The sequence below is a fragment of the Rhipicephalus microplus genome, chromosome 2, assembly GCF_043290135.1.
Source record: "Rhipicephalus microplus isolate Deutch F79 chromosome 2, USDA_Rmic, whole genome shotgun sequence".
NCBI lineage: Eukaryota > Metazoa > Arthropoda > Arachnida > Ixodida > Ixodidae > Rhipicephalus > Rhipicephalus microplus.
In genome coordinates this window covers 268606189-268630167 of record NC_134701.1, presented here as the reverse complement: position 1 = coordinate 268630167, position 23979 = coordinate 268606189, and the positions used below count along the sequence as shown (strand labels likewise).

The 23979-nt window shown below is 46.7% G+C and overlaps 1 protein-coding gene across 1 annotated transcript in view; it reads right to left on the bottom strand.

The window, feature by feature from the left end:
- LOC119169236 (uncharacterized) overlaps positions 1-13987 on the bottom strand; it is a 37077-nt gene extending 23090 nt beyond the window's left edge. Inside the window, exon 1 of the mRNA XM_075884762.1 lies at positions 13788-13987. Within this exon, the coding sequence (XP_075740877.1) occupies positions 13788-13862 (75 nt within the window). The 5' untranslated portion in view covers positions 13863-13987. The remainder of the gene's footprint in view (positions 1-13787) is intronic.
- Between the last annotated feature and the right edge of the window lie 9992 nt (positions 13988-23979).

The window sequence follows — 23979 nt, the reverse complement described above, 5'->3', positions numbered from 1 at the left end:
GAGCTGGACTTACATTTCAGAAGTCAATCTTCTTTTGGGTGCGGCGATGGCACTGATTAGGTGCGCAGGTTGTAGTTATGTCCGGCAGGCCTTCGTCGTTGTGGGGAGGATTTCGGCGTTGGGCTCCCGGCGAATGTGTTCGTTGGCAGTTCCGGGATCCGCATTAGGGGGACGCGGTTTCGTAGTTCAGCAGGCTTCCCTTTGAGGAGTGGTGCAGTGGTGCTGTCGTGTAGTGCTTTTGGTCTCGACATCCGCAATGGAGGGACGCGTGTTGGCTGTTCTGCAGGCTTCCCCCCTAGTAGTGGTGCGCTGTTGATGATGGTGAGGGGGTGCTTGTGGCTCGTGGGAGTCACAGTTTCGCTGATCGTCGGGAACTCATCTGTGATGTTGGGTGGGTGTGGGGCTCCTGGTGTATGTTGATATGCAGAAGTCTTCTCGTGGGTGTCTTGTGTTGAACGTATATTCACGGGAGCTGCTGGTTGAGTCGACCACCCCGTGGTAGCTTCGAAATCTCCACGACCGAGTGCTTTCTTGAGGGTTTCGGCAATCAAAGCGACACCCATAAAACTCGGATGAAGCCCATCCGCAGCAAGAAAGCGTCTTGGTGGCAACTGCTTGAATTGGTAGTCAATGTATGGCACCTTGCTGGGTCTTCGGCAGTAGGCCTTGACTGTCTCGTTGAATTGACGAGCGTCCCGGTTGAAGCGGTGCACGAATATATATATATATATATATATATATATATATATATATATATATATATATATATATATATATATATATATATATATATATATATATATATATATGCGTACAGTAAACAATTAGCGCTCATATTCTTACATATATATATATATATATATATATATATATATATATATATATATATATATGTGTGTATATATATATATGCGTACAGTAAACAATTAGCGCTCATATTCTTACATACCACGACAAATGTCAGGGATGCTCCTTATCGCATGCATTGTTTTAGCTCCGTGTGTTTGCACATATAACAGAAAGTGAGGCAGACTAATTGTGTATTTCGATACATAAAAAAGAAATTAGTTCTGTTCTGTTCTGTTCTGTTTTACCTGTTTTGCTGTGGAGAGGTTGAGGTGCCTATTGCCACGGCTACTCCATATCACAAAGTTTTCAGCGAAAAATAAAAGAATAATACAGAATGGTACCCAAAAATTAACAATACGGAAAAGAAAAAAACATAATAGCACACTGAAACCAGTTCAAATATCATGCCAATACACAGTTGTCTTCGCGCAGTTCACACAGTCATAAACTACTTACGCGCACACCTTACTAATCTAATGTCAGTATATACATGACCACATTTTATATAATACCCATCTCTGGCTGTCTGTCATAGGCGCTTGTCCAGTCCGGTCTCCACTAAAAAGTCTGTCAGGAAGATTATTGCCTTTTTCTGGAGATGCATCTCAGGCCATGATCCAAGTAGTTTCTTTATTGTGAGGGGCCGTCTGTCCAAACTTGCTAATTTGTTCTTTAATTTTTCTCTTTCATTCGCGTATTTAACGCACTCCAAAAGAATATGGCGAACATTCTCTTCTGCATGACCACAATGGCATTCCGGTGAGTTGGATCGATGTATCTTGTGCAGGATGCTCTTTGTGTATGCTACTTCCAATCTAAGTCGGTGGATCAATGTCTCTAGGTGTCGTGGGAGGTCTGTCTATGGAAAAATTTCTGTGTGGATCAACTTCATAAAGTACCGTTTCCTTTGATTTAGGGCTCTCAAACCACTTCTCCATCGAACAATGGTTAGCTCCTTGTGATATAAAATGTCGAATATCGGCCCCAGACATAGGGATTGCACAATCCCGTCCTTCCTTCAATGCATTCTTCGCGACGCTATCAGCATCTTCATTTCCCTTTATTCCAATGTGGCTGGGTATTCATTGGAATACGATGTTGTGACCCTGCGATGAGGCATATTCCATAGTTTCTGCAATACGTTGTGCTATTTCACCATTTTTGTAAAATGATCTCACATTTCTGATTAGCTGAAGAGCAGGTTTGCTATCAGTGCATATCACCCATTTTCGTGGCTCAGGATTCTCGCAGATAAGCTTAACTGCTTCAAAGATAGCCACCAATTCTGCTGTCGTCGATGAAGATTTGTGCGATAATTTGTACACCTTCTTTTTCTGAATTTCGAGTATAAAGACCGCACAGGCTGACGCTTCTTCTGTGCATGATCCGTCGGTATATATCTTCGTTTTTTCATTATGCATTACATGAAGCTGATGAAGTACCAACTGTGCCGCTACTAGAGGTGCCATGTCTGCTTTCTTCTCTATGCAGTCTATTTCACGGATAACGTTGAGAAGTGGCAGCATCCAAGGTGGTTTTGAACGTTTCCATTGTTTAAATTCTGGTACTTCTGCTTGAAATGATGATATAGTACTCTGTAGTCTCGTTGCCGTCCTTTGTGTTAGTGCACCAGATAAAAAATGACTTTCATGTTGCGTGAAAATTCTAAATAAATTTCGAGATGTTTCTTTAGTTCGGAGTACTGCCAAAGGTGGCTCTCGAGCCTCCGCATACACTAAAGCACTTGAAGTTGACCGTGGTAAACCCAGACATACCCTCAAGCTCCTTGCCAATAACAAGTGAAGTCTCCTTTCGGTGGAGGCTGGAAGTCCGTGCAGCAAAGGCAGTGAGTAAGTAACGATGGGGCGTATCCAGGCAACATGTAGGGCTAATAACGACTCTGTAGTACCACCCCATTTGGCCCCGCAGAGATGCCGGAGGATTCGAATGGCCTGATTCACTTTTTGTTCCAGGGACTGGACATGAAGCGACCATGTTAGTCTCCTGTCTAAAATTGCTCCCAAGAATTTATGAGTTTTGACCATTTGAATAGGCTGATTTTGCAGAATAATCTGGAAATTTCCAGGTCTTTTTAATGTACATGGAAGTATGGCTGTTTTAGCTAGACTCAGTGCCATACCTCTTTTTTTTAGAAAACGGTCTACACAATCCAATCCTTGTTGTAGAGTTTGTTGTACATCCAAAAACGATGGACCAGACGTCCATATACTTATATCATCAGCATATACTGAACATCTGATGTTAGGTGGAAGATTATACGGGAGCTGCGCCATGACTGCATTAAAGAGAGTAGGGCTTAGCACGCTGCCCTGTGGCACTCCTTGGTTGATGACATGTTCTGACGTTGGGCCCTCCTGCGTAACTACAAAAATTTTCCGGTGCTTCAGGAAGTCAGCGATTCAACGCAGTATCTTGCCCTTGAATCCCTGTAACGCCAGGCTTTCCAGAACGTGAACGTGACTCACTGTGTCGTATGCTCGGTGGACATCAAGGAATACAGCGACAGTGATGTTTCCTTGGGTTCGTTGGTTTTCCACATCTGTGACCAAATTCAGAATGCAGTCCATTGTGCATCTACCTCTTCTGAAGCCGGCTATGCTTTCTGGCAGTAGTTTTTTCATGTCTTGCCACCATAAAATTCATTCATTGATCATTTTTTCTCTCACTTTTGAAAACAACTTGTCAAACTAACTGGCCTAAACGAATCCAACTGCATAGGGCTCTTCCCTGGCTTTAGCAACGGTACTACTTTTGATATCTTCCAACTTTTCGGAACTTTTTCTTCTTGCCAACTTTTATTATAGATGTCCAACAGGTGTAATTTTCCTTTCTTGCACAAATTAGCAAGAGCAGCGTATGTAACTTCATCTGTTCTAGTGAACTTGTTCGTTTTACTGAAGACCGCACAGATTGGAGCTCCTCTGGTGTGAAGCTGTCATCCAGATCTGATGAACTGATCGCAGAGAACTTTGTTACAACCGCCGAAGCTGATTCTGCTGAGGATTTATATTCGCTAGTTGGGGCGGTCTCTCCATTTCTCAGTATAAGATCGCAAAATTCTTCGGCAATCACACGTTCGCTAACTCCTCGAGACAGCGCTAGAGCCTGTAGTGGTCTCGAGTGGACTACTGGCTGTCGGAGGGCGCGTACCATGTTCCACAGTTGAGGCGCCGAGGTAAATGGAGAAAGTGAGGCACATAAATTTTGCCACCTTTTGGTTGAAAGCTTCTGCAGTTGGTTATGCATTGCAGAATGTACTTTCTGTGCAACCTTGAAATCTTCTAAATTACCCGACCTGCGATATCTTCTTTCAGATCGGCGTCGTGTTGCCCGAAGCCTCTCATACTCGGCGTCAACACCCGAATACCCATCTGGAATGGGTATTGCACGAGTTGCTTTTGTTAGAAAATTTTTTTATCTTCGATGCATACGTTTCTGCGTCAGAACAAGGTTCAAGATTTTGTCTCTGTAGTTCTCGAAAGATTGCCCAATTTGTAATTCTTGTTGTGCGGTTATTTCTCGTTTTCTTCAACTTGGGGTGATATATAAATACTGGCAAGTGGTCACCTTCTCTTGTATCAGCGTCTGCAGTCCAGTCTGTTCCAGCCGCTAATTCAGAGGAGCACACAGTGATGTCTAGTACGCTGCAGTAGTTGTGCCCCCGTAGAAACGGAGAACCATCATTTAGTATAGTGTAACCATGGTCTTCACATATTTTTACTATAGCAGATCCCCTTACACTACAACGCTCACTACCCCACAATTCATGGTGCGGGTTAGTATCACCACATATAATTATGGGATCATGGTCAGATCTACACACTGCAGCCAACTCTGCGTATGAAACGTTTGCTTGAGGGTGCACGTAAACACTAACGACAGTTACAGTAACGTTACCAAACTTCACCTTGCATCTAACAAATTCCGGCACATCTGTTTTTGAAGTAGCCACAAGTGTCGACGGAATATCGCATCTCACACATAACATGACTCTGCTTTTTGCAGCAGGACGTTCTGCTTGGTAAACCACGTAATTGGACAAGCGAAAGTTAGTGGATACTCTTGTTTCGGAAATACACAAAATCTGAAACCCGTGCTAAGCGACAAATGTCCGAAAATCTCCACTCTTATTCTGCAAACCATTGCAGTTCCACTGGAATCTTGCACTTCTTTTGTACCAGTTAGATAGTCCGGTAGCCATGATTACGACAAGAGAAGATGCTCAACATCTCGCAGCAATTTCACTTCTGGTAAAGAACCTACTTGTGGCAGGGATCGTAGAATTGCTTTAAGAGCCGCAAAGATTATTGGCAAAATGACTTGCTCGTTTCCGGCTGTCTCCGCCGAGATCGCATTTCTTGAAGAAGTTTCTCTCAGCAAGCTGCTGTGTTCCTTCCCTTTGGTAGTCAGTGGCTCCTTGGCTGTGTCTGGCCCGGCAGAAAGTTTCACTTAAGCATGTTCCTGGGCCCGGACTTCTTTGCCAACGTGATGTTTTGGTGCTGAGCGCTTCAATACTTCCGAGTAAGAGTCGTGGCGCCACTGTTTTGCATTTCTTTGTGCCGCAGGAACATCTTCGACTATATCCGCATTGGGTGCTGGACCTCTTTGTATCTTATGGTACCCTTTTACAATTCTCTCTCTTTGTGCCGCTGATGCCAAACGGTTTCGAGAGCAGCCTGAAAACGACGCCAGATGTGGTCCAGCACAGCTGGCACACTTAGGTTGACGCTTCGAGGTGCATTCTTTGTAATCATGTGCACCCGCACATACCTTGCATCTCTTGGTTCCCCTGCAAGTCTTAGCCTTATGCCCATATCTCTGGCAGTTGTAACACCTTACCTCCAGCTCAATGTGTTCCTCGACAGTGTGAACCGTAAAGCCGAGAGCAACTCTTTTTGGCAATGGCATGTCATGTCTAAACTGGAGTATTACATTACGTATGGACTGCATTGTGGCACTTCCATCTTCATTTCTTGCCCATCTCTTTTGTCGTGTGACTGAGATTACTCCAGCATCTTTAAGATATTCCAGTAGGTCATAATCACTGTATTCGAGTGGAACATCTCTTATCTCTGCTAGGGTCTTCATGTAAGACTGAGGTATCAACACATGTACAGGCAATCCAGCCAGACTCTTGGTCAGCAGCAATTTGTTTGCCGAGTACGAAGACCGTACTCCAACACAAAAACTTCCGTCTCTGTTGATTCTTGATGATGTCACTTTCTCATTGATAGCAGAGATTATCTCAGATGCCATGCGATTGGGATTCCCCTTCCAGAAGGAGTCCTCGGCAGTGATTGGTCTGAACACCACCGGTATCCCCGTAGCTCGGTTTTTGTGATGGATGACCACCGTGTAAGCTCCCTCGTCTTCCTTGGGTGCTTCTGTATCCATCTGTGTCATGTCATTAAGGGAGTACGTCGATGTGGCGTCATCGTTGTCAACCTCTTCTCCCTCCTCTGTACGCCTCTTCTTACACTGTGAGGCCTCGCTGTTTTTGTATGGGACGTCGATATTGTTGCTGAGCCTGCAGCAACTTGAAGTCGAGCGGGATAGATAAGTGGTGCTCTGCTTGGCGCTAGCGGCATCTCGTTGTCCCCCATACCCGGACTTTGCCAGGTATGAGGCACGGGCCCGCTAAGGGGCAATTCTGATCGCGATGCGTAGTGAAAATCCTACTCACCGATGTTTAGCTGCCACTCTGGAGACAGTCCACCCACCGCACACACCGTAAAAAGACCCCGAACTCAATATAATTACTGAATTAAGAAATTAGTGCAGCTCACACTAAGATGCGCGAGGCTTGGTCGCAGCGAAGCCGTTGAGAACCTATCCGGTTACAGAGAAGCTAGGCTTTTGCCATCTCACCTCTCTCGTTTCCACCCGTTGCAATACTATACTACACAGACCTAGGCTTGCATGTTTTTGTGTTTCTTGTGTCTCTTTCTCTTCTACCTTCCTCTTTTCGCCAATTCTTTCGCTGTCTTTCTCCTTTTTTCTCTATTTTTTTCTTTCTATGCACTCCTTTATCTACCTCACTCTGTCTCAAGTCATTTTGTCCTCTTATATCTTTTTTCTCTTGCGTTCATTGTGGACCCAATAAAGTTGTTTCACTCACTCACTCTTTTTTTCTTTCTTTCAATCTTCTTTTTTCTCTGTCTCTGTGCTTGCCGCAGGCCGGTTCATTCCTGTCTCGTGGCACGTTCAGTCGCTTTGCTGAAGGCATAAAACCAGGATGTCCTAGCTGTGGGACCGACAATTGCTCACTCACCCACATTCTCTGGCAGTGCACGGCGTTACGTAGCGCAATGTTCAACGCAGAGCAGGGCTCGGAGAGGGCCTTTAAAAGAAGATCCGAGCTCTAAGACCAGCTCTCGGCAGTTTCGGCAGTTCGAAGGAGGCCTCCGAACGGGCAGAGGGTCATGGTCTTCCGACACCGGCGTGGGCGTGGCCAGCAACTGCAGCGGACACCTCTTCGGGGGGTGTCTGACCAAGGTTCTCCAAGTCCAAATAAAGTTTATTTCGCCTTCTGAGCTCCCTCTCTCCTTCTCGATTTTCTCCTCCTCACCTCCACTCTGCCATCCCACCCCCGCACTATGCTGGGACAATTATCGTGCACTCCTCCTTTATTTAGCTACGGTTTCCTTCCAAGATTCCTGTTTGTTTTAACTTTTATTTTTTTCTCAGTCGCACTATAATATATATCACTCACACTATACACTATCATATCACTCACACTATAATATATATCACTCACACTATACACTATAATATCACTCAAAATATAATATATATCACTCATACTACACACTATATTATCACTCGCACTATAATATATATCACTCACACTATACACTATAATATCACTCACACTATAATATATGCTACGCTCTTAGTGCCTGGATATACGAGTGGTTACGACACTTGCCTTCAGATCGTGGAAACACTTGTATCTCACCTCGCCATGAAATGTTTTTCGCAAAAAAAGAAATGTTATCTTTTTCTGTCTTTCCAGGTTTTGCTTTATCTCTCTGTGTTCACGTATCAGAGTTATCGCATATCACGTGAGAGAAATCGGTGCCCATGTTATGGGAGCAAAGCAGGAAGAAAGGTATCAATAGAGCCCTGGCTCATTCACGATGATGGTCATTTATTATCTGCGACCCACTGAAAAACCTCAAGCATAACACCTGTGCTTGAAACATGGAATGTCCCACTGGACATTCAAGAACAGTACTCCGACTTTATATTCCTTCGTCCATAGTGAATTCATTATTGCGAAATTAGTAATCAAGTGTTAAAAACATTTTTTTTTAGTTTAAATTGATTATGCGCTTCACTTTGGTGTCTTTTTAAACTCAAGAGCCTTGAAGAATGGCGCAAATTTCTAAACTTGAGAAGACCAGTTTTAAGGTAACGTGAAAGGAAATAAGCCTCCACAATGAATACTCAGTATATCAGACTGATTGTGCAAGACGGGTTGTGAGTTAGCTTTAGTTTTTATTTTGCTTTGCGAATCAGTTCGAAGTGAACCTTTATCGGGGACCAAAGCCACCGCTTCTTTTTTTATTAAATAAACTTCAGTACCAACTCTATTGTAAGTGCCCAGCGCGGATTTTAAGCTTTGAATTCAATCCTAGAAGCTAGTAGCGTGTTTCCAGGCTACCTGAAAGTATTTCGAAATTGCCAGTTCTACGAATTCCTGGGGGCAACGGTTACGTCGTCTAAAGTATTGCGTAGCTTCGCAAAGGTATCACGTTGGAGCAGACAATTGATGGGCGTCACTATAGGGCGGGAGCAAGCACTATTCTGAAAAGTTCGAATGGGATGAAATAAACCGTCACCCCTCTCGTCTCATGTGCTCACAATTTATGAACAAGGCTTCTGTAGGGGCCCCGAGACGTTCGGTAATGAACTCCCAAGTCATATTAGATGGTGTCCCGACTCGCTGAGTTCGCAGTGTATGCACTTAAGAAGACTATTAAAAAAAAGAATTCGCGTAGTTTTTTTTTTTTGCGTTCGCCTAAGTTGACTCGAAATTGTAAGCCGTCTTTTCTTTTTTTTTCTCAGTCGATGTATCGATGCAAAGCTTGCATGGCCTCCATGATCGGAAGGTATTGCACTGTCCCCGATGGTGGAGGCTACGCAATCTTTGCGCACCTCGCATGGTTTTGCACTGCCTTCGTGACCGGCCCACATTTGATCAAGCGTAAGTGTCATGCGATGGCGTCATAATGTGTCGTCACGGCATGATGATTTCTGAATGCACGATGACGTCACAAATTTCGGCGTTCTGTGACGTCATACGGCGGTGTCGTCACGTGATGAAGACGTCGTCCATCCCTCATGCTGATGCCGCCGACGCGGAGTGTAAGTTTTCAAGTATGATATCTAAGGCTTTCAGCTTAGACCTCGAAAGCGGAAACTGCGTCATACACTCTATGGGATCGCACGCGTTGCCGCTTGAAAAGATGCCGCACAATGCTTGCCGTTGGGGCTTACCGCGAATAGAGTACGCCGCGGTGGTGTAGTGATTGCGGCGCTCGGCTGCGGTCACGAAGGTCGCGAGGTTCACCTCCGTATTCTAGAACGTCCCTTCACTCAACGCTCCACTTTCACTTGAGAAAGCGTATGGGAGCGCCGTCTATAGGCAGGGCAAGTCACAGCATATCAGCGATAATCTGCTGCGATTCTTTAGTAGCGCAGCGTCATTTTCAGCCGAGCAGCGGCGCAGTGCTCAACTCTGTCAAGTGAAGGGTGAAAGTCGAGTCGAGGAGCGTTTGTGAATAGGGTGGTTAATCTCGGCCGTGGTGGTTTCCTTTCGATGTAGGCGACATGCTAAAGGCCCGTGTGCTGAGCGATTCCAGTGCACGTCAACGTACACCGGGTGGTAAACAATTCTGGAGCCCTCCACTACGGCTTGCCTCATAGTCATATCGTGGTCATGGCACGTAAAACCCGATTTCTACGTTAAGAACGTCGTAATGCACTATTCGGGCCCAGGTTCAGGCAATAAAAGTATGAGCTATACCTAGTTGAAGGAAAGGTGCCGGAGCACAACACATTTGCGTAGCATGAACGTAGCACACAGGCTTTCTCATTAAGGTTTATTTGCACTCAGTCTTCCTCTGACAATTGACTTCGAGTACAAATAACGGATAAAATATAAGGATGGTCTTTTTTTTCTTTTCGAGAACTGTTGGCTCCATGGCACCGATTTCTCACTGAATGGTTGCGTCATCGCTCAACCTCACCTTTCGTCTGGCGGCCACTGCATCAATAACGTTTTCTTGGGCGAATTCGCACTTGCTCAGTGGCATGATTTGTAAATGAGCTCTTCGGAATTCCGCAATATGGGGAAGGGTTATGAAAGGGATAACTAACAAGCAACAGTTTGTAGTACGAATCCACAAGCCGTTGATTTCTTTTTGTGGTTTTGGTTTCAAATTGCCCTTTTCATAACGTGATTTCTAGTGCAATACTGCAAAAGCAAGACTAAAGGGCACACAGAAGTAGAAGGAAATACGTAGCACTGTCTTTTATTTCCGTTTGCCTTCTCCTCTCTCTTTTTTATTTTAGCGCTATAAATAATTTCGTTCGTCACATGGTATCTACCGTGCCTGTGTGGAGGAGCTGCGAAACAAATTATTCTGTCACTGCGGCTGAAATTGTGGCCATAGCTTGGTTCAGCTGCGCGAGAGCAGCTTTTTCTCGGGTCTTCTACTTTTCGATACAATGTTTATGGTGAAAATAAAAGTTGATTGAAAGATTTATTTATTTATTTATTTATTTATTTATTTATTTATTTATTTATTTATTTATTTACCCCGTGGCAATAGTTGGTTGCCTCCCATCAGCGACGACGGATATTCGAGCATTTCAGGAAGGCTGGACTGAGAAGAAATGCATTAATGTGTAGTATAACTGTCATACCCTATAGTCACTGTATTAGTGTATTATGCAAAGTGTATCACGTGGCCCCGCTGCGGTGGTCTGGTGGCCAAGGTACTTGGCTGCTGACCCGCAGGTCACGGGATCGAATCCCGGCTGCGGCGGCTGATTTTTCGATGGAGGCGGCAATGTTGTAGGCCCATGTGCTCAGATTTGGGTGCACGTTAAAGAGCCCCAGGTGGTCGAAAGTTCTGCAGCCTTCCACTACGGCGTCTCTCATAATCATATGGTGGTTTTGGGACGTTAAACCCCACATATCAATCAAGTGTATTATGTTCCTTGCTATATGTATCCCTACTGCACTAAGGGGGTGAGGTCTCTCTTAAGCCACGTTTGTGCGGCTTTTTTCCCTCACCCACCTTCATTTACTACTATGTTGAACATGTGTGTAAATGGAAAACAATGAATCAAATCAAAATCAATCCTAGTCTGGTGAGAGACTATTTCCCACAACCGAAAGAGCCAATCGGAACAAGACGACGTTGTGCTCGAGAGAGACGCTTGTGAAGCTCGCGAGCTGGGCCAGCTCAGTAATTCATGAAAACTATCCGGTTCTTGGCCAATCCCCCGGCGTGAGTGTGCGCCACATCTCCAAGGAGCTTGACTTAACTTGTCTCTCGGCTGAAAGAACGCGGCCAGCCAGAGCGCTGGACGTTCGGCCCGAGAGACCACAAGGACCAAGCCAGGACGAGCTTGGTGTGTTCTGAAAATCAGCAAGCGTTACGGGCCGGACCTATAGGAGCTGTTCCTGTGGGGCTCGAGCGTGCGGGCCAGGAGCCGAGATCGTGGCCTCGGTGCCGCGTCCCAGGGTTTCCTGCACAACCCGAGCTAAAACCGTGGCCGTTGTGCCACGTCCGAGTGAGCCGTCACCGGCGTGGACCTGTGCGTTCCGCGACGAGCAGGTCTTCGTCTACTCGTGCACCTGCGCACGACTTCATCACTGCAGCTGTTTGCTTCGTGCAGACACCATCGTTACCTCTCTGTGGTACCGCGAGTGACTCGCGACTGACCTATACGTCAGGACGCACCGTTCCTCTTGCGTGTGGGTTAAGGACTCCAGATTAGGACTTTGTTCAGTGAGACAGCGTGTATGTGTAATTGTGTGTCAAGTCGATAACTGTGTTTCTTATTCGTGATTTGGTTATCCTGCATCTGAGGGCTCAAAAAAACCATACCCACACACTTCTGCGTACTCTTTTGGCGCCACCTTCTTTGGTATGTAATCATACTCAACGGAGTGACTGTTGGGACTACCCTTCTACATCCATTAGTAAAAAATGTATGGTTTCCTAGAGGCAGTACGATTGGAACACCGTACTTCCGTCATTGGAGGCAGACGTTCAACTATTTATCAACCAAATTGGCCAACTTTATTTAACGTTGTTTTGCATCATGCGTAGGTCCCAATTAACTTGAGTTTTAAATGTTACCAATGGTTGCCAAAATATTTTATAATACTGTTTTTGTTGTTGTTGTAGGGCTTCTGAAGTCAGCTGGTCGATTTATGGGCCAGTATTTGTTCGAAAAAAGTCTTGTTTTACTTTATTTTTCATATTTCTTGAGAGAGAAAAAAGGTATGGGCGACGTGTCAGGATTGAAGGCCGCCTGCGAATTGCCAGAGTTAGACGCTTCGTGAATAAAGTATTGTACTTTTTTTAATTTTTAGCAAGAAAACTTGTACAATTTGACACCGCAATAAAGCTGTTACAAGTCTAGAGCCATATTACAGAAGTTATTGGGTATGGTAGAGACGATATGTGCCGTAACAATTATCACTGGAGGCAGATTATGTTGCTAGTAGAGCTTTGCTTATCTGTCACATAAACTTCATAGCATTACGAAACACTCTAAGATAACTCAGAATTTGGTACACTGCACTGCTCCGGCGTAACGGTGCAATCTTGCTTCTGTCTGATTCCTTTTCGAGGTTCGATTTCGCATCTGCTTCACCTGTCTGGGACAAACTATCTTCAAATTGTTACCTCGACCAGGCTCTTTTAAAAGCTAGATATTTGTGAAATAATTAGCGTGGTTCTAAATATTACTTTCTTCCATTAAAGCCCGCATAATCGCACCCACCGTGGTAATTTAGCGACTATGACATGGATATGCTAAGCCCCGCCGTGGTGGTCTAGTGGCTAAGGTACTCGGCTGCTGACCCGCAGGTCGCGGGATCGAATCCCGGCTGTGGCGGCTGCATTTCCGATGGAGGCGGAAATGTTGTAGGCCCGTGTGCTCAGATTCGGGTGCACGTTAAAGAACCCCAGGTGGTCTAAATTTCCGGAGCCCTCCACTACGGCGTCTCTCATAATCATATGGTGGTTTTGGGACGCTAAACCCCAGATATCAATCATTGATATGCTAAGCTCACGGACTCCGCTTCGACTCCCGACAACAAAGGGCGTATTTGAATGAAGCGAAAATAAACCCGCTCACAAACATATCTGTGCACGTTAAAGAAAAATCACGTGGACAAAAATTATTCTGCACTCTCTATCAACGAAGTATATCGTTATAAAAGCATGCCTTTGCGATCACGGTGATAGATTCGTCATTGTGCTTGGCTGCTGACCCGAAATCCACGAGTTTGAACTGAGCCCCGGAAGTCGCGCTTCGATAGAGACCAAATGCGAGAGGCCAGTGTATGTACTTGAATTTTGGTACACGTTAAAAAGCCTTAAGTGAAAGAAATTTTCGGAACCATACACTGCAGTGTGCCTCATAATCATACTGTTGTTTTGGCAAGCGAAATCCTAGATATTATTAAGACCATTATTTTGTTACTTGCGGCTTCAAATCTAATTCGTAGTAAATGTTTCGAAAAAAAAAATTCTACGAGGCTGCGCGAAAGTGAAACAACGAACTACAACGCAATTCACACAACAAAACCGGCTATGTATAACATGTCCCGGAATGAGACTCATGCACGTGACAGAAGATGAAAAAAGTTGAATACTTCAACTTACGAGCGTGTAGATGCCGCACACGAAGCTTCCTTTGCGTACGGAAAGAAAGCAGCAACATGAGCGCAGGATAGCCATGTCTTCAAAACGTGAAGCCCGAAGAAGCCCGGGACCGCGTTCAGAGGGCTCCGAAAGCTATCACCACGCGAGGCGTGGAAGCTCGTTGGGAGGAAAGAGTGGTCAGGAAGTTTACGGTCCGTCGTCTTTCGAGCAACTCCGCCGGAGCCAGCATCGCTCGCTGCTCTCATATCAGCCGACGCGAGCGAGGGATTCTTTTCGCACTCGCCGCGCGTCGCTACTGTCGCCAGCGCCACCTCCCGACTTTTTCCTCTATCTCCACTTTCCTCAATATTCCCTCTCCTCGCTTTTCCTGTTTCCCCTTCGTCCTCCTCCTTCGCCATCCCCCGTGCGTAGCGTAGAAGCCAGCTCAGTTATCGTCTCCCGACTCGCACTCTCGTCCAGTGAGATTCCCTATACTCCGTGTTTCCATTTCCTGTCCGATGTCACGTTCGCGAATGCCCCTTTGCTTTAGTTGAGTACATTTCTTTATTTGAGTAGTAGATACAATACAATACAGCCTTGCGGTCCCGTGTCCTTCCTTGTCCTGTTTTTTTTTAGCGCTGTTTTTCACTTTTAACAATATGTCCGTCGACCCTTGACCTATTTTCTTCCTCTATTGTTGCCGCGCCTTTATACCTAAAAAATTAAAAGGAATCTGAGACAAACTTTTCCGGAAGTCCCGGGCCGATTAGTCACCAGCAGCACTAAAGTATACACTTCTACATTTCTAGCCTAGGCCTTGCAAGAAGTGCGGGAACTTAGGCAACACTGAAGACAAATCTATCCGTATTTCTCAGTGGCTAACCCAACTTAGCAGCGCTTTCAATTCGCGTTCTTTCTATTTGTAAAGTGTGCTAACTACAAGCACGGTGTATATACAGTGGTACATACTGGCGTATTCGCTAAAGTTTAGGCGGCATGGTTGTTAATGCAGTCTGTGATCATATAAATCTTCCGGGATCCTGCCTTTTCAAATGTGTATCACAAAATGTATCACAAAATAAGTCTTGGGCGTTTTTTCTTTCGTTTAGCATGGTCTTTTGTAAAGCCAACGCGAATTCTTGAAGCATTTGTAAAATACATTGAACATGAGATTTATTGCACTCGTGCTCGAAGCCTATCCCGATGTTCCTTATTGGGTAGAGTCGAGGACTTGACTCATAAACCTTGTTGTGTTTCGCTGTTCTTTACTGCTTGTTAAGGAGCTGGGTGCCAACATTGCACGGGCACGCGTATGGACTTGGGAGTGTGTGTGCGTTTGTCTGTCTGTCTGTCTGTCTGTCTGTCTGTCTGTCTGTCTGTCTGTCTGTCTGTCTGTCTGTCTGTCTGTCTGTCTGTCTGTCTGTCTGTCTGTCTGTCTGTCTGTCTGTCTGTCTGTCTGTCTGTCTGTCTGTCTGTCTTATCAAGTGTCCGCGGTTCTGCGGTGTTCTTACGAGAACTGCTTCTTCGTTCCTGCGGTTACGTTTTTCTTCTATATTCTATTTATTGGTTCTCCTTTCTTTCTCACTAAGCGTGGAGTTGCCAACTGAGCACCTCAGCAAGTTTACGTACTTCTGGTGTGACGCCAGTGCCTCTCAAATCAGCCAATGAGGTCGGACAGGATGCAGCCGTCTTCCCTCTCTGCAGATTAACTGGAGAAAGACTGTGGCATCATCACTTCAGTCTTTGCACAAATAATAATAATAATAATAATAATAATAATAATAATAATAATAATAATAATAATAATAATGTACGTGGTTTTATGCACCAAAACCATTATATTGCCGTGACAGGTTGGCCACATTCAAGTAGCCCGCCGCAATCATCGTGGCAAGAGCACAAGCAAGACCCGGCTGGCATGCGCCACGCGTTCGTGTGCTCCAGCAACGAGGAAGAGGAAGATAGTTGGATCTGTGCCACTCGGCTACTCGGACTTGATGACCATAGTCTTTAGAATTGTGGGCACAAGTTCGCCCTAATAAATACGCTTGTTTGTTAACCTGTCTGCCTCAGCATCGCTACATTTCTGGTGGAAGTGCCGGGTTATGAATCGAAGCCCCGCGAGCTCAAGACAGCGTAGCCCCGACGACCAGCGTATCAACCCCGTGGAAGTGACTCCTGCACACCAGACGGCAAGTCGCCGTCTTCGAGGTGACTCACCTGAGTTCGGTCTTCTTCACTTCACACCAAGGGGAAATCAAACGATGGATGCCACCACTATGACTACCCAGGTAACACCGGCACAAGTGTTCATTAGCCAACCGCACCAGCTGCCAGTATTCCACGGCGACTCGTACGAGGATGTTGAAGATTGGTTGGACCTGTTCGAGAGAGTGGCGAGCTTGAATGAATGGGACGAAAGAGAGAAACTCCATCGCGTATACTTCGCCCTGGAAGACTTCGCAAAGACATGGTTTGAGAACCATGAAACCTCGTTGTCTACCTGGGAGGTATTTCGACGACAAGCGGTGGCTACGTTCGCGAACATAGACCGGAAAGAAAAGGCGGAGGCTTCTCTTCAATCGAGGAACCAGCTCACGAACGAGAGTGCTGCTATGTGGATTGAGGACATGGTCCGTCTGTTCAAGCGTGCGGATTACAACATGGCTGAGGATAAGAAGGTGCGCCATCTAATGCGCGGAGTGAAGCAAGAGCTGTTCGCCGTTCTCGTCCGCAACCCTCCAAACACAGTTGCTGAGTTTTACTCGGAAGCGACAGCCATCGAAAAAACACTGGAACAGCGGGCTCGGCAGTACAACCGGAATCTTAACTGCACATCTGCACAGGTATTCTCCGGAGGCATGCGAAACGACGTTGAAGCCCTGCGAGAGCTCATTAGATCAGTTATCAGAGAAGAACTGAGCAGACTGCAAATGCCCCAGACTCCAACTGCACTATCCGTTACGGACGTTGTTCGTGACGAACTGAGGCAGGTGATACGAGAGCCAGAGCGTGAGCTGCAGCCCGTTCGACCTATCCGAACATACTCTGAGGTTGTCAGACAACCCACGATACACAGCAATGTAGCAGTTGCGATGGCGACGACTCCTCTCCCACCTGCGGCACGCAGCGCACCTCGTCCACGGGAACCAACAGCTACCTATCTGCCCCCAGGAGCACGTAGCACACATCACCATGTGGAGCGTAGGCCCAGGAAAAGTGACGTCTGGCGTGACCACGAGCGCAGGCCTCTGTGTTTTCATTGTGGGGAAGCGGGTCATCTGTACAGATGATTCTGTCCTTACCGACAGGCTGGATTAAGAGGCTTCCCGTCGTATGCACCGTGCCCCCGAAACGGCGAACGACCAGCGGAGATTGAGGAGTACTTGTCCACGCGCCAGAACTCGCCAACTCTACGCCAACACCGGTCACGGTCACCATCGCCTATGCGCTACCAGTCATCCAGCCCACGTAGACCTTCAAGGCAGCGTGGTCATCGCTCTCCAAGTCCACACCCGGAAAACTGAAGCAAGCGACCTGTGGAAGTGAGGCCGCTGATAACGTCAGTTACGAAGATGCTCCAATATTGTTTGAGGGTGATGACGGTGTATTTCCGGTAGATGGGTGCAGCAACAAAAACGTTACTTCAGATTTGCGGTTGAGAATGGAAGGATGGGAGCTGAATGCCTTAGTCGACACCGGTGCTGATTATTCAATGATAAGTCAGAAGATGGTGAAAAAGCTAAACAAAGTTGTGACACAGTGGAGTGGATCGCAGATACGCACGGCAGGCGGTCACATTATTACGCCCCTTGGCAGATGCACTGCAAGACTTGAAATACGGGGCTTTATTTACGTGGCCGATTTTATTGTGCTGCCAGAATGTTCAAGGGAACTCATTATAGGAATGGATTTTTCGCGAGCTAATGGCGCCGTAATTAACCTGCGTAGGTCCAGCGTGTCGTTTTCGACTGAACGACTTATACCTGTGGAGGAATCTGAGGAACGACGCCTAACTGCTCTACGCGTTGTTCATGATGACGTAACTGTGCCGTCACGCTGCAGTATAATGGTGCTCGTAGAAAGGGACGCATTGTACAACCGCGAAGGCATAGCGGATACAAATGTAGGGCTGTTTTTGAACAAAGGTGTCTGCGTAGCTAGGGGTTTTATTCACTTGACGAAAGGCCGTGCAGATGTTCTGCTCACAAATTTCTCCAATGAACTTCAACACATCGCTCAAGGCACGGCTATTGCCTATTTACATGACTTCTGTAGGGCGACTGAACTATGCAGCTTAACGACATCAACCACTCGACCAGTGGCCTGCAACATCGACACATCCGTGACCGTCAATCAGAGCCTTCCGGACAGTCAAAAGAAACAGATTTACGCCTTGGTAAAAGAATTCTCTGATTGCTTTTCAAGTGCCTCGAAGGTCCAGTGCACGTCAATCACGAAACACAGAATTATAACGCAAGACGACACGAGGCCTATATGCCAGCATCCATATCGGGTGTCACAGAAAGAACGGGAAATTATCAAGAAGCAAGTGGAGGAGATGCTTTCGAATGATGTCATCCAGCCTTCGAATAGTCCATGGGCGTCCCCCGTAGTGCTCGTTAAGAAGAAAGACAACACACTTATATTATGTGTCGACTACAGAAAACTGAACAGTGTAGCTAAACGAGATGTCTACCCCTTGCCACGTATCGACGATACACTAGATCGGTTGCGATCCGCAAAGTTTTTCTCCTCCTTAGATGTGAAAAGCGGATATTGGCAAATAGAGGTCGACGAGCGGGACCGTGAAAAAACGGCATTCGTTACACCAGATGGCCTCTACGAATTTAAAGCGCTTCCATTCGGCCTCTGTTCCGCACCAGCAACGTTCCAGCGAATGATGGACACTGTCCTTGCCGGATTGAAATGGCAGTCATGCCTAGTGTATTTGGATGACGTGGTGGTATTCTCTGACCGTTTGACAAACATCTAGAGCGACTACGCACAGTATTGGAAGCCATCCGGTCAGCAAAATTGACAATCAAACCCGGAAAATGCCACTTCGGCTTCGAAGAGCTGCGATTCCTTGGACATGTCATTAGTTTCGATGGTGTTCGTCCTGATCCCGAAAAGACAGCCGCTGTTCAGAGGTTCCCTACGCCCAGAGAAAAAAAGTCAGCGCGTCGATTTTTTTGGTTTATGTGCCTACTATAGGCGATTTGTTGAAAATTTCTCAAAGATTGCGGATCCTCTTACAAAACTGACAAAAGACGACGTGCCCTTCACATGGGAAAGCGAACAACAGAAAGCTTTTGACGAATTAAGAAAACGACTACAGTGTTCACCAATACTTGCCCATTTTGATGAGACAGCCGACACTGAAGTCCATACCGATGCCAGCAATGTCGGCCTCGGCGCCATCCTTGTCCAGTGGCAAAATGGTCAAGAGAAAGTGTTAGCCTATGCCAGCCGCAAACTATCAAAAGCTGAGGCTAACTACTCTGCAACTGAAAAAGAGTGCCTCGCAGTCATCTGGGCAATAAACAAGTTTCGACCCTACCTTTATGGTAGACCGTTCAGAGCTGTCAGTGACCACCATGCTCTATGCTGGCTGGCAAACCTCAAGGACCCGTCAGGTCGACTAGCAAGATGGAGCCTCAGGCTGCAGGAGTATGACATTACGGTCGTGTACAAATCTGGAAGGAAACACGGTGATGCCGACTGCCTGTCACGCTCTCCCGTCGATCCAAGTGTACTTGAAGAGGAAGACTTCCCGTTTCTAGGCGTTGTCGACGCATCCGAAATCGCTCAACTACAACGAGATGACCCGGATTTGCTGGCGCTTATACAACACCTGCAGGGTGTCGACGTTACAGTCCCTCGCATATTCTCCAGAGAGCTCTCCGCGTTCTGCCTTCGAGGAAGTGTCCTTTACAGAAGGAACTTCGAACCTAATGGTGAAACGTTTTTACTAGTTGTGCCCACAGCCATGCGAGAGGAAATTCTGCACGCATGCCACGACCAGCCAACATCTGGACACATGGGTGTGAGCCGAACATTTGCCAGGATTCGCCTGAAATACTATCGGCCTAAGTTGCTCGCATCAATGCAGCGCTACGTGAAAACTTGTCGTCAATGTCAACGGCGCAAAACTCCACCCGTAAAACCAGCCGGCCTTCTCCAGCCAATAGACCCTCCAGATGCCCCATTCCAACAAGTCGGCATGGACTTCCTAGGACCTTTCCCGACATCGTGTGCAGGCAAGAAATGGATAGTCGTAGCCACAGACTATCTGACCCGTTATGCTGAGACTGACTCTCTGTACAGTGCGACAGCTGCCGAAGTCGCCAAGTTCTTTGTGAACAACATAGTGCTCAGACATGGTGCGCCCATCGTCGTTATTACGGATCGGGGCACAGCATTTACTGCAGACCTAATGCAATGCCTGATGCGCATGACAAATACCGATCACAGAAGAACAACGGCGTATCACCCTCAGTCAAATGGCTTAACCGAACGCCTCAACCGAACTCTTACCGACATGCTATCAATGTATGTCGATGTTGAACATAAACAGTGGGATGAAATATTACCCTACGTAACATTCGCATATAATACAGCCGTTCAAGAAACAATCCACGTTGCCCCTTTCGAACTAGTATTCGGCCGAAGAGTGACCACCCCGCTGGATGCCATGTTACCACTACAAGACGAAAGCAGCTTTCCACCTGACTTAGATGACTTCTTGCAAAGAGCCGAAGAAGCACGGCAAATGGCAAGATACCAAATACGCCACCAACAGCACGTCGATTCTAGTCGGTACAACAAGCGACGCAGTGACGCACTTTATCATCCCGGTGACAAAGTGTGGATATGGATACCAGTGCGCCGCCGCAGACTCTCTGAAAAGCATCTTTGCCGATACTTCGGCCCTTATGAAGTACTCAACCGTATCAGCAACGTCACTTATGAAGTCAGAACCGCTGGACACGTGAGTTCAAGACGCCGCAATCCCACGGAAGTGGTACACGTAGTCCGCATGAAACCCTATCATGACAGATCGTCGAAAAACGAGTGAGAGTGCGCATGTATCTTTTCACTGTCTTAAGCATCGGGACGATGCGTCTGAGGAGGGGGATAATGCCACGACAGGTTGGCCACATTCAAGTAGCCCGCCGCAATCATCGTGGCAAGAGCACAAGCAAGACCCGGCTGGCATGCGCCACGCGTTCGTGCGCTCCGGCAACGAGGAAGAGGAAGATAGTTGGATCTGTGCCACTCGGCTACTCAGACTTGACGACCATAGTCTTTAGAATCGTGGGCACAAGTTCGCCCTAATAAATACGCTTGTTTGTTAACCTGTCTGCCTCAGCGTCGCTACAATATCATTATAAGGAGCGCTGTAGTAGAGGGCACCGGAAAATTTGACCAACTGGTTTTGTTAAATTGAAAAAATATATACATAACTGCGCTAAAGACGAGACACCAGAAACGAAGTGGACAGGAAGATCGCCAACATCACACATGGCGGTCGCACACCTTTTCTTAGGCAAAATCTAGGAAAACTTGCATCACGCATCTTCGTGGCGATTAGGCTTACACGCACGCTGGATTGCTTTTCCAAGGAAATAAAACATACAGCAGGGCCCACATCTAAGAGAAATGAACTCTAGAAGCGTATTCTGGGGAGGGGGGGGGGCTAGTTGGTAAGACATAATTATATATATATATATATATATATATATATATATATATATGTATATATGGGATATGGCACAACGGGAGCGTTGTCAACAAGGATAAATATATTTATTTCCCAACAGTTTCGGGAGGGGTCCTCCCTTCATCACATACCTTCACGAAGACTAACTGGCCCATTGAATTATTACTCCCAATATATATATATATATATATATATATATATATATATATATATATATATATATATATATATATATATATATATATATATATATATATATATATATATATATATATATATATATATATATATATATATTATAATATAGAACGGAGACAGTCAAAACTGTTATCCGAGACCAGGTAGGAGCGTAGGCCTAGCTAGCAAAATCAGCGACAGTCCGGGCCGAGCGTCTCGTGCTTAGCACTGACAGTGTGTGTGCCGAGATTTGCATGACCCACTACATTCATCATTACATATTTCCCCCTCGCTGAAGATGGTGCCAAGTGAGTGTTCTAAGGTGTCGTGAGGACAAGTGGTTCGTGATATGGTTTGAGGCGATTCACATGTACGATTTCGCGGCCTCGGCGACGCAGGTCCACAGTGGCCGTGAGGGGTTCGATGAGGTAGTTAACAGCGGAAGTTTGTTCTATGACGCGATAAGGTCCATGGTACCTGCTGACAAACTTTGTAGAGGTACCAGGAGCAGCACTGGGGGGCACCCACAGCCAAACAAGAGAGTTGGGCGAAAATTGGTAGTTGGACTGTCCATCGTCGTGACGAAATTTCTGTAGCCCTTGTTCTTGTGTTGTAAGGGTGCGAGCTAATTGCCGACATTCTTCCGCATACCGGGCGGCTTCGGAAACTGGTGTGCCTTCGGATGAGTCGGGTCGGTAGGGGAGAATGGTGTCAATTGGAGACGATGGTTCTCGACCATAGAGTAAAAAGAATGGAGAAAAGCCTGTCGTCGCTTGAGGTGCCGTGTTGTAAGCGTACGTTACGTAAGGAAGGATAAGATCCCAGTTGGTGTGGTCGGAGGCGACATACATAGAAAGCATGTCGCCAAGAGTACGGTTGAAACGCTCGGTCAAGCCATTTGTTTGTGGGCGATATGCGGTAGTACAGCGGTGAATTACATGGCATTCTGCAAGAAGTTCTCGAATAACATCCGCGAGAAAGACGCGGCCTCGGTCGCTCAAAAGTTCACGTGGAGCGCCGTGACGCAGAACAAAACGTTGCAGCAGGAAAGACGCAACGTCACGTGCCGTCGCGGCTGGTAGAGCGGCCGTTTCTGCATATCTCGTGAGATGGTCGATCGCTACAATAATCCAGCGATTCCCAGCTGATGTATATGGTAGAGGACCATAAAGGTCTATCCCAACCCGGTCGAATGGTCGCACTGGGCACGGTAACGGCTGCATTGGTGCAGTAGGACGGCTAGGATTGTGCTTGCGGCGTTGGCACTCTGTGCAAGATCGAATGTACTTTTGAACGAATGTGTACATGCCGCGCCAATAAAACCGAAAACGTAGCCTGGCGTAGGTTTTAAACAAACCGGCGTGCGCACACTGCGGATCGGCATGGAAAGCAGCACATATGCTGGCGCGGAGATGCCTGGGTATGACGAGTAGCCATTTGCGACCGTCAGGGTGGTAGTTGCGGCGATAAAGTATTCCATCACGGATGGCGAAGTGAGAGGCTTGTCGGTGTAGCGCTCGAGATGGCGGGTGGGCGAGTGTTTCAGATAGGTAATCCATCAGAGACGCAATCCACGAATCTTTGCGCTGCTCCGCCGCCATGTTGATGGGTCCTGATAGTGGAAGGAAGTTGTCTTGGATGGAGACACTCGCAATATCAGTAGAAACAGGCGAACGCGAAAGAGCGTCGGCATCGGCGTGCTTCTGGCCTGAGCGATAAATGACGCGGATGTCGTACTCTTGGAGCCGTAAAGCCCATCGTGCCAAGCGTCCTGAGGGATCTTTGAGGGAGGATAACCAGCATAGCGCGTGGTGGTCGGTAACAACATCGAAAGGGCGGCCATACAGATAAGGCCGAAATTTTGTAATGGCCCAGATAATCGCTAGGCATTCTTTCTCAGTTACCGAATAATTTGCTTCTGTTCTTGTAAGAGTGCGGCTCGCGTACGCAACAACATATTCTTGGTAACCAGGCTTTCGTTGGGCGAGTACAGCGCCAAGACCGACACCGCTAGCATCTGTGTGGATTTCTGTGGGAGCGCTTGAATCGAAATGACGCAGTATGGGTGGTGTTGTAAGCAGTTCACGGAGCTTCGCAAAGGCACTGTCGCAAGCTGGAGACCACGCAGATAGATTGCGGTCTCCCTGAAGTAGGTCTGTCAGAGGCGCCATGATCGAGGCGAAATCTCGGACGAAGCGGCGGAAGTATGAGCAAAGTCCAATGAAACTACGCAGCTGCTTGAGAGACGCGGGCCTCGGGAACTCGCGAACAGCACGTAGCTTAGCGGGGTCAGGAAGAACGCCGTTCTTC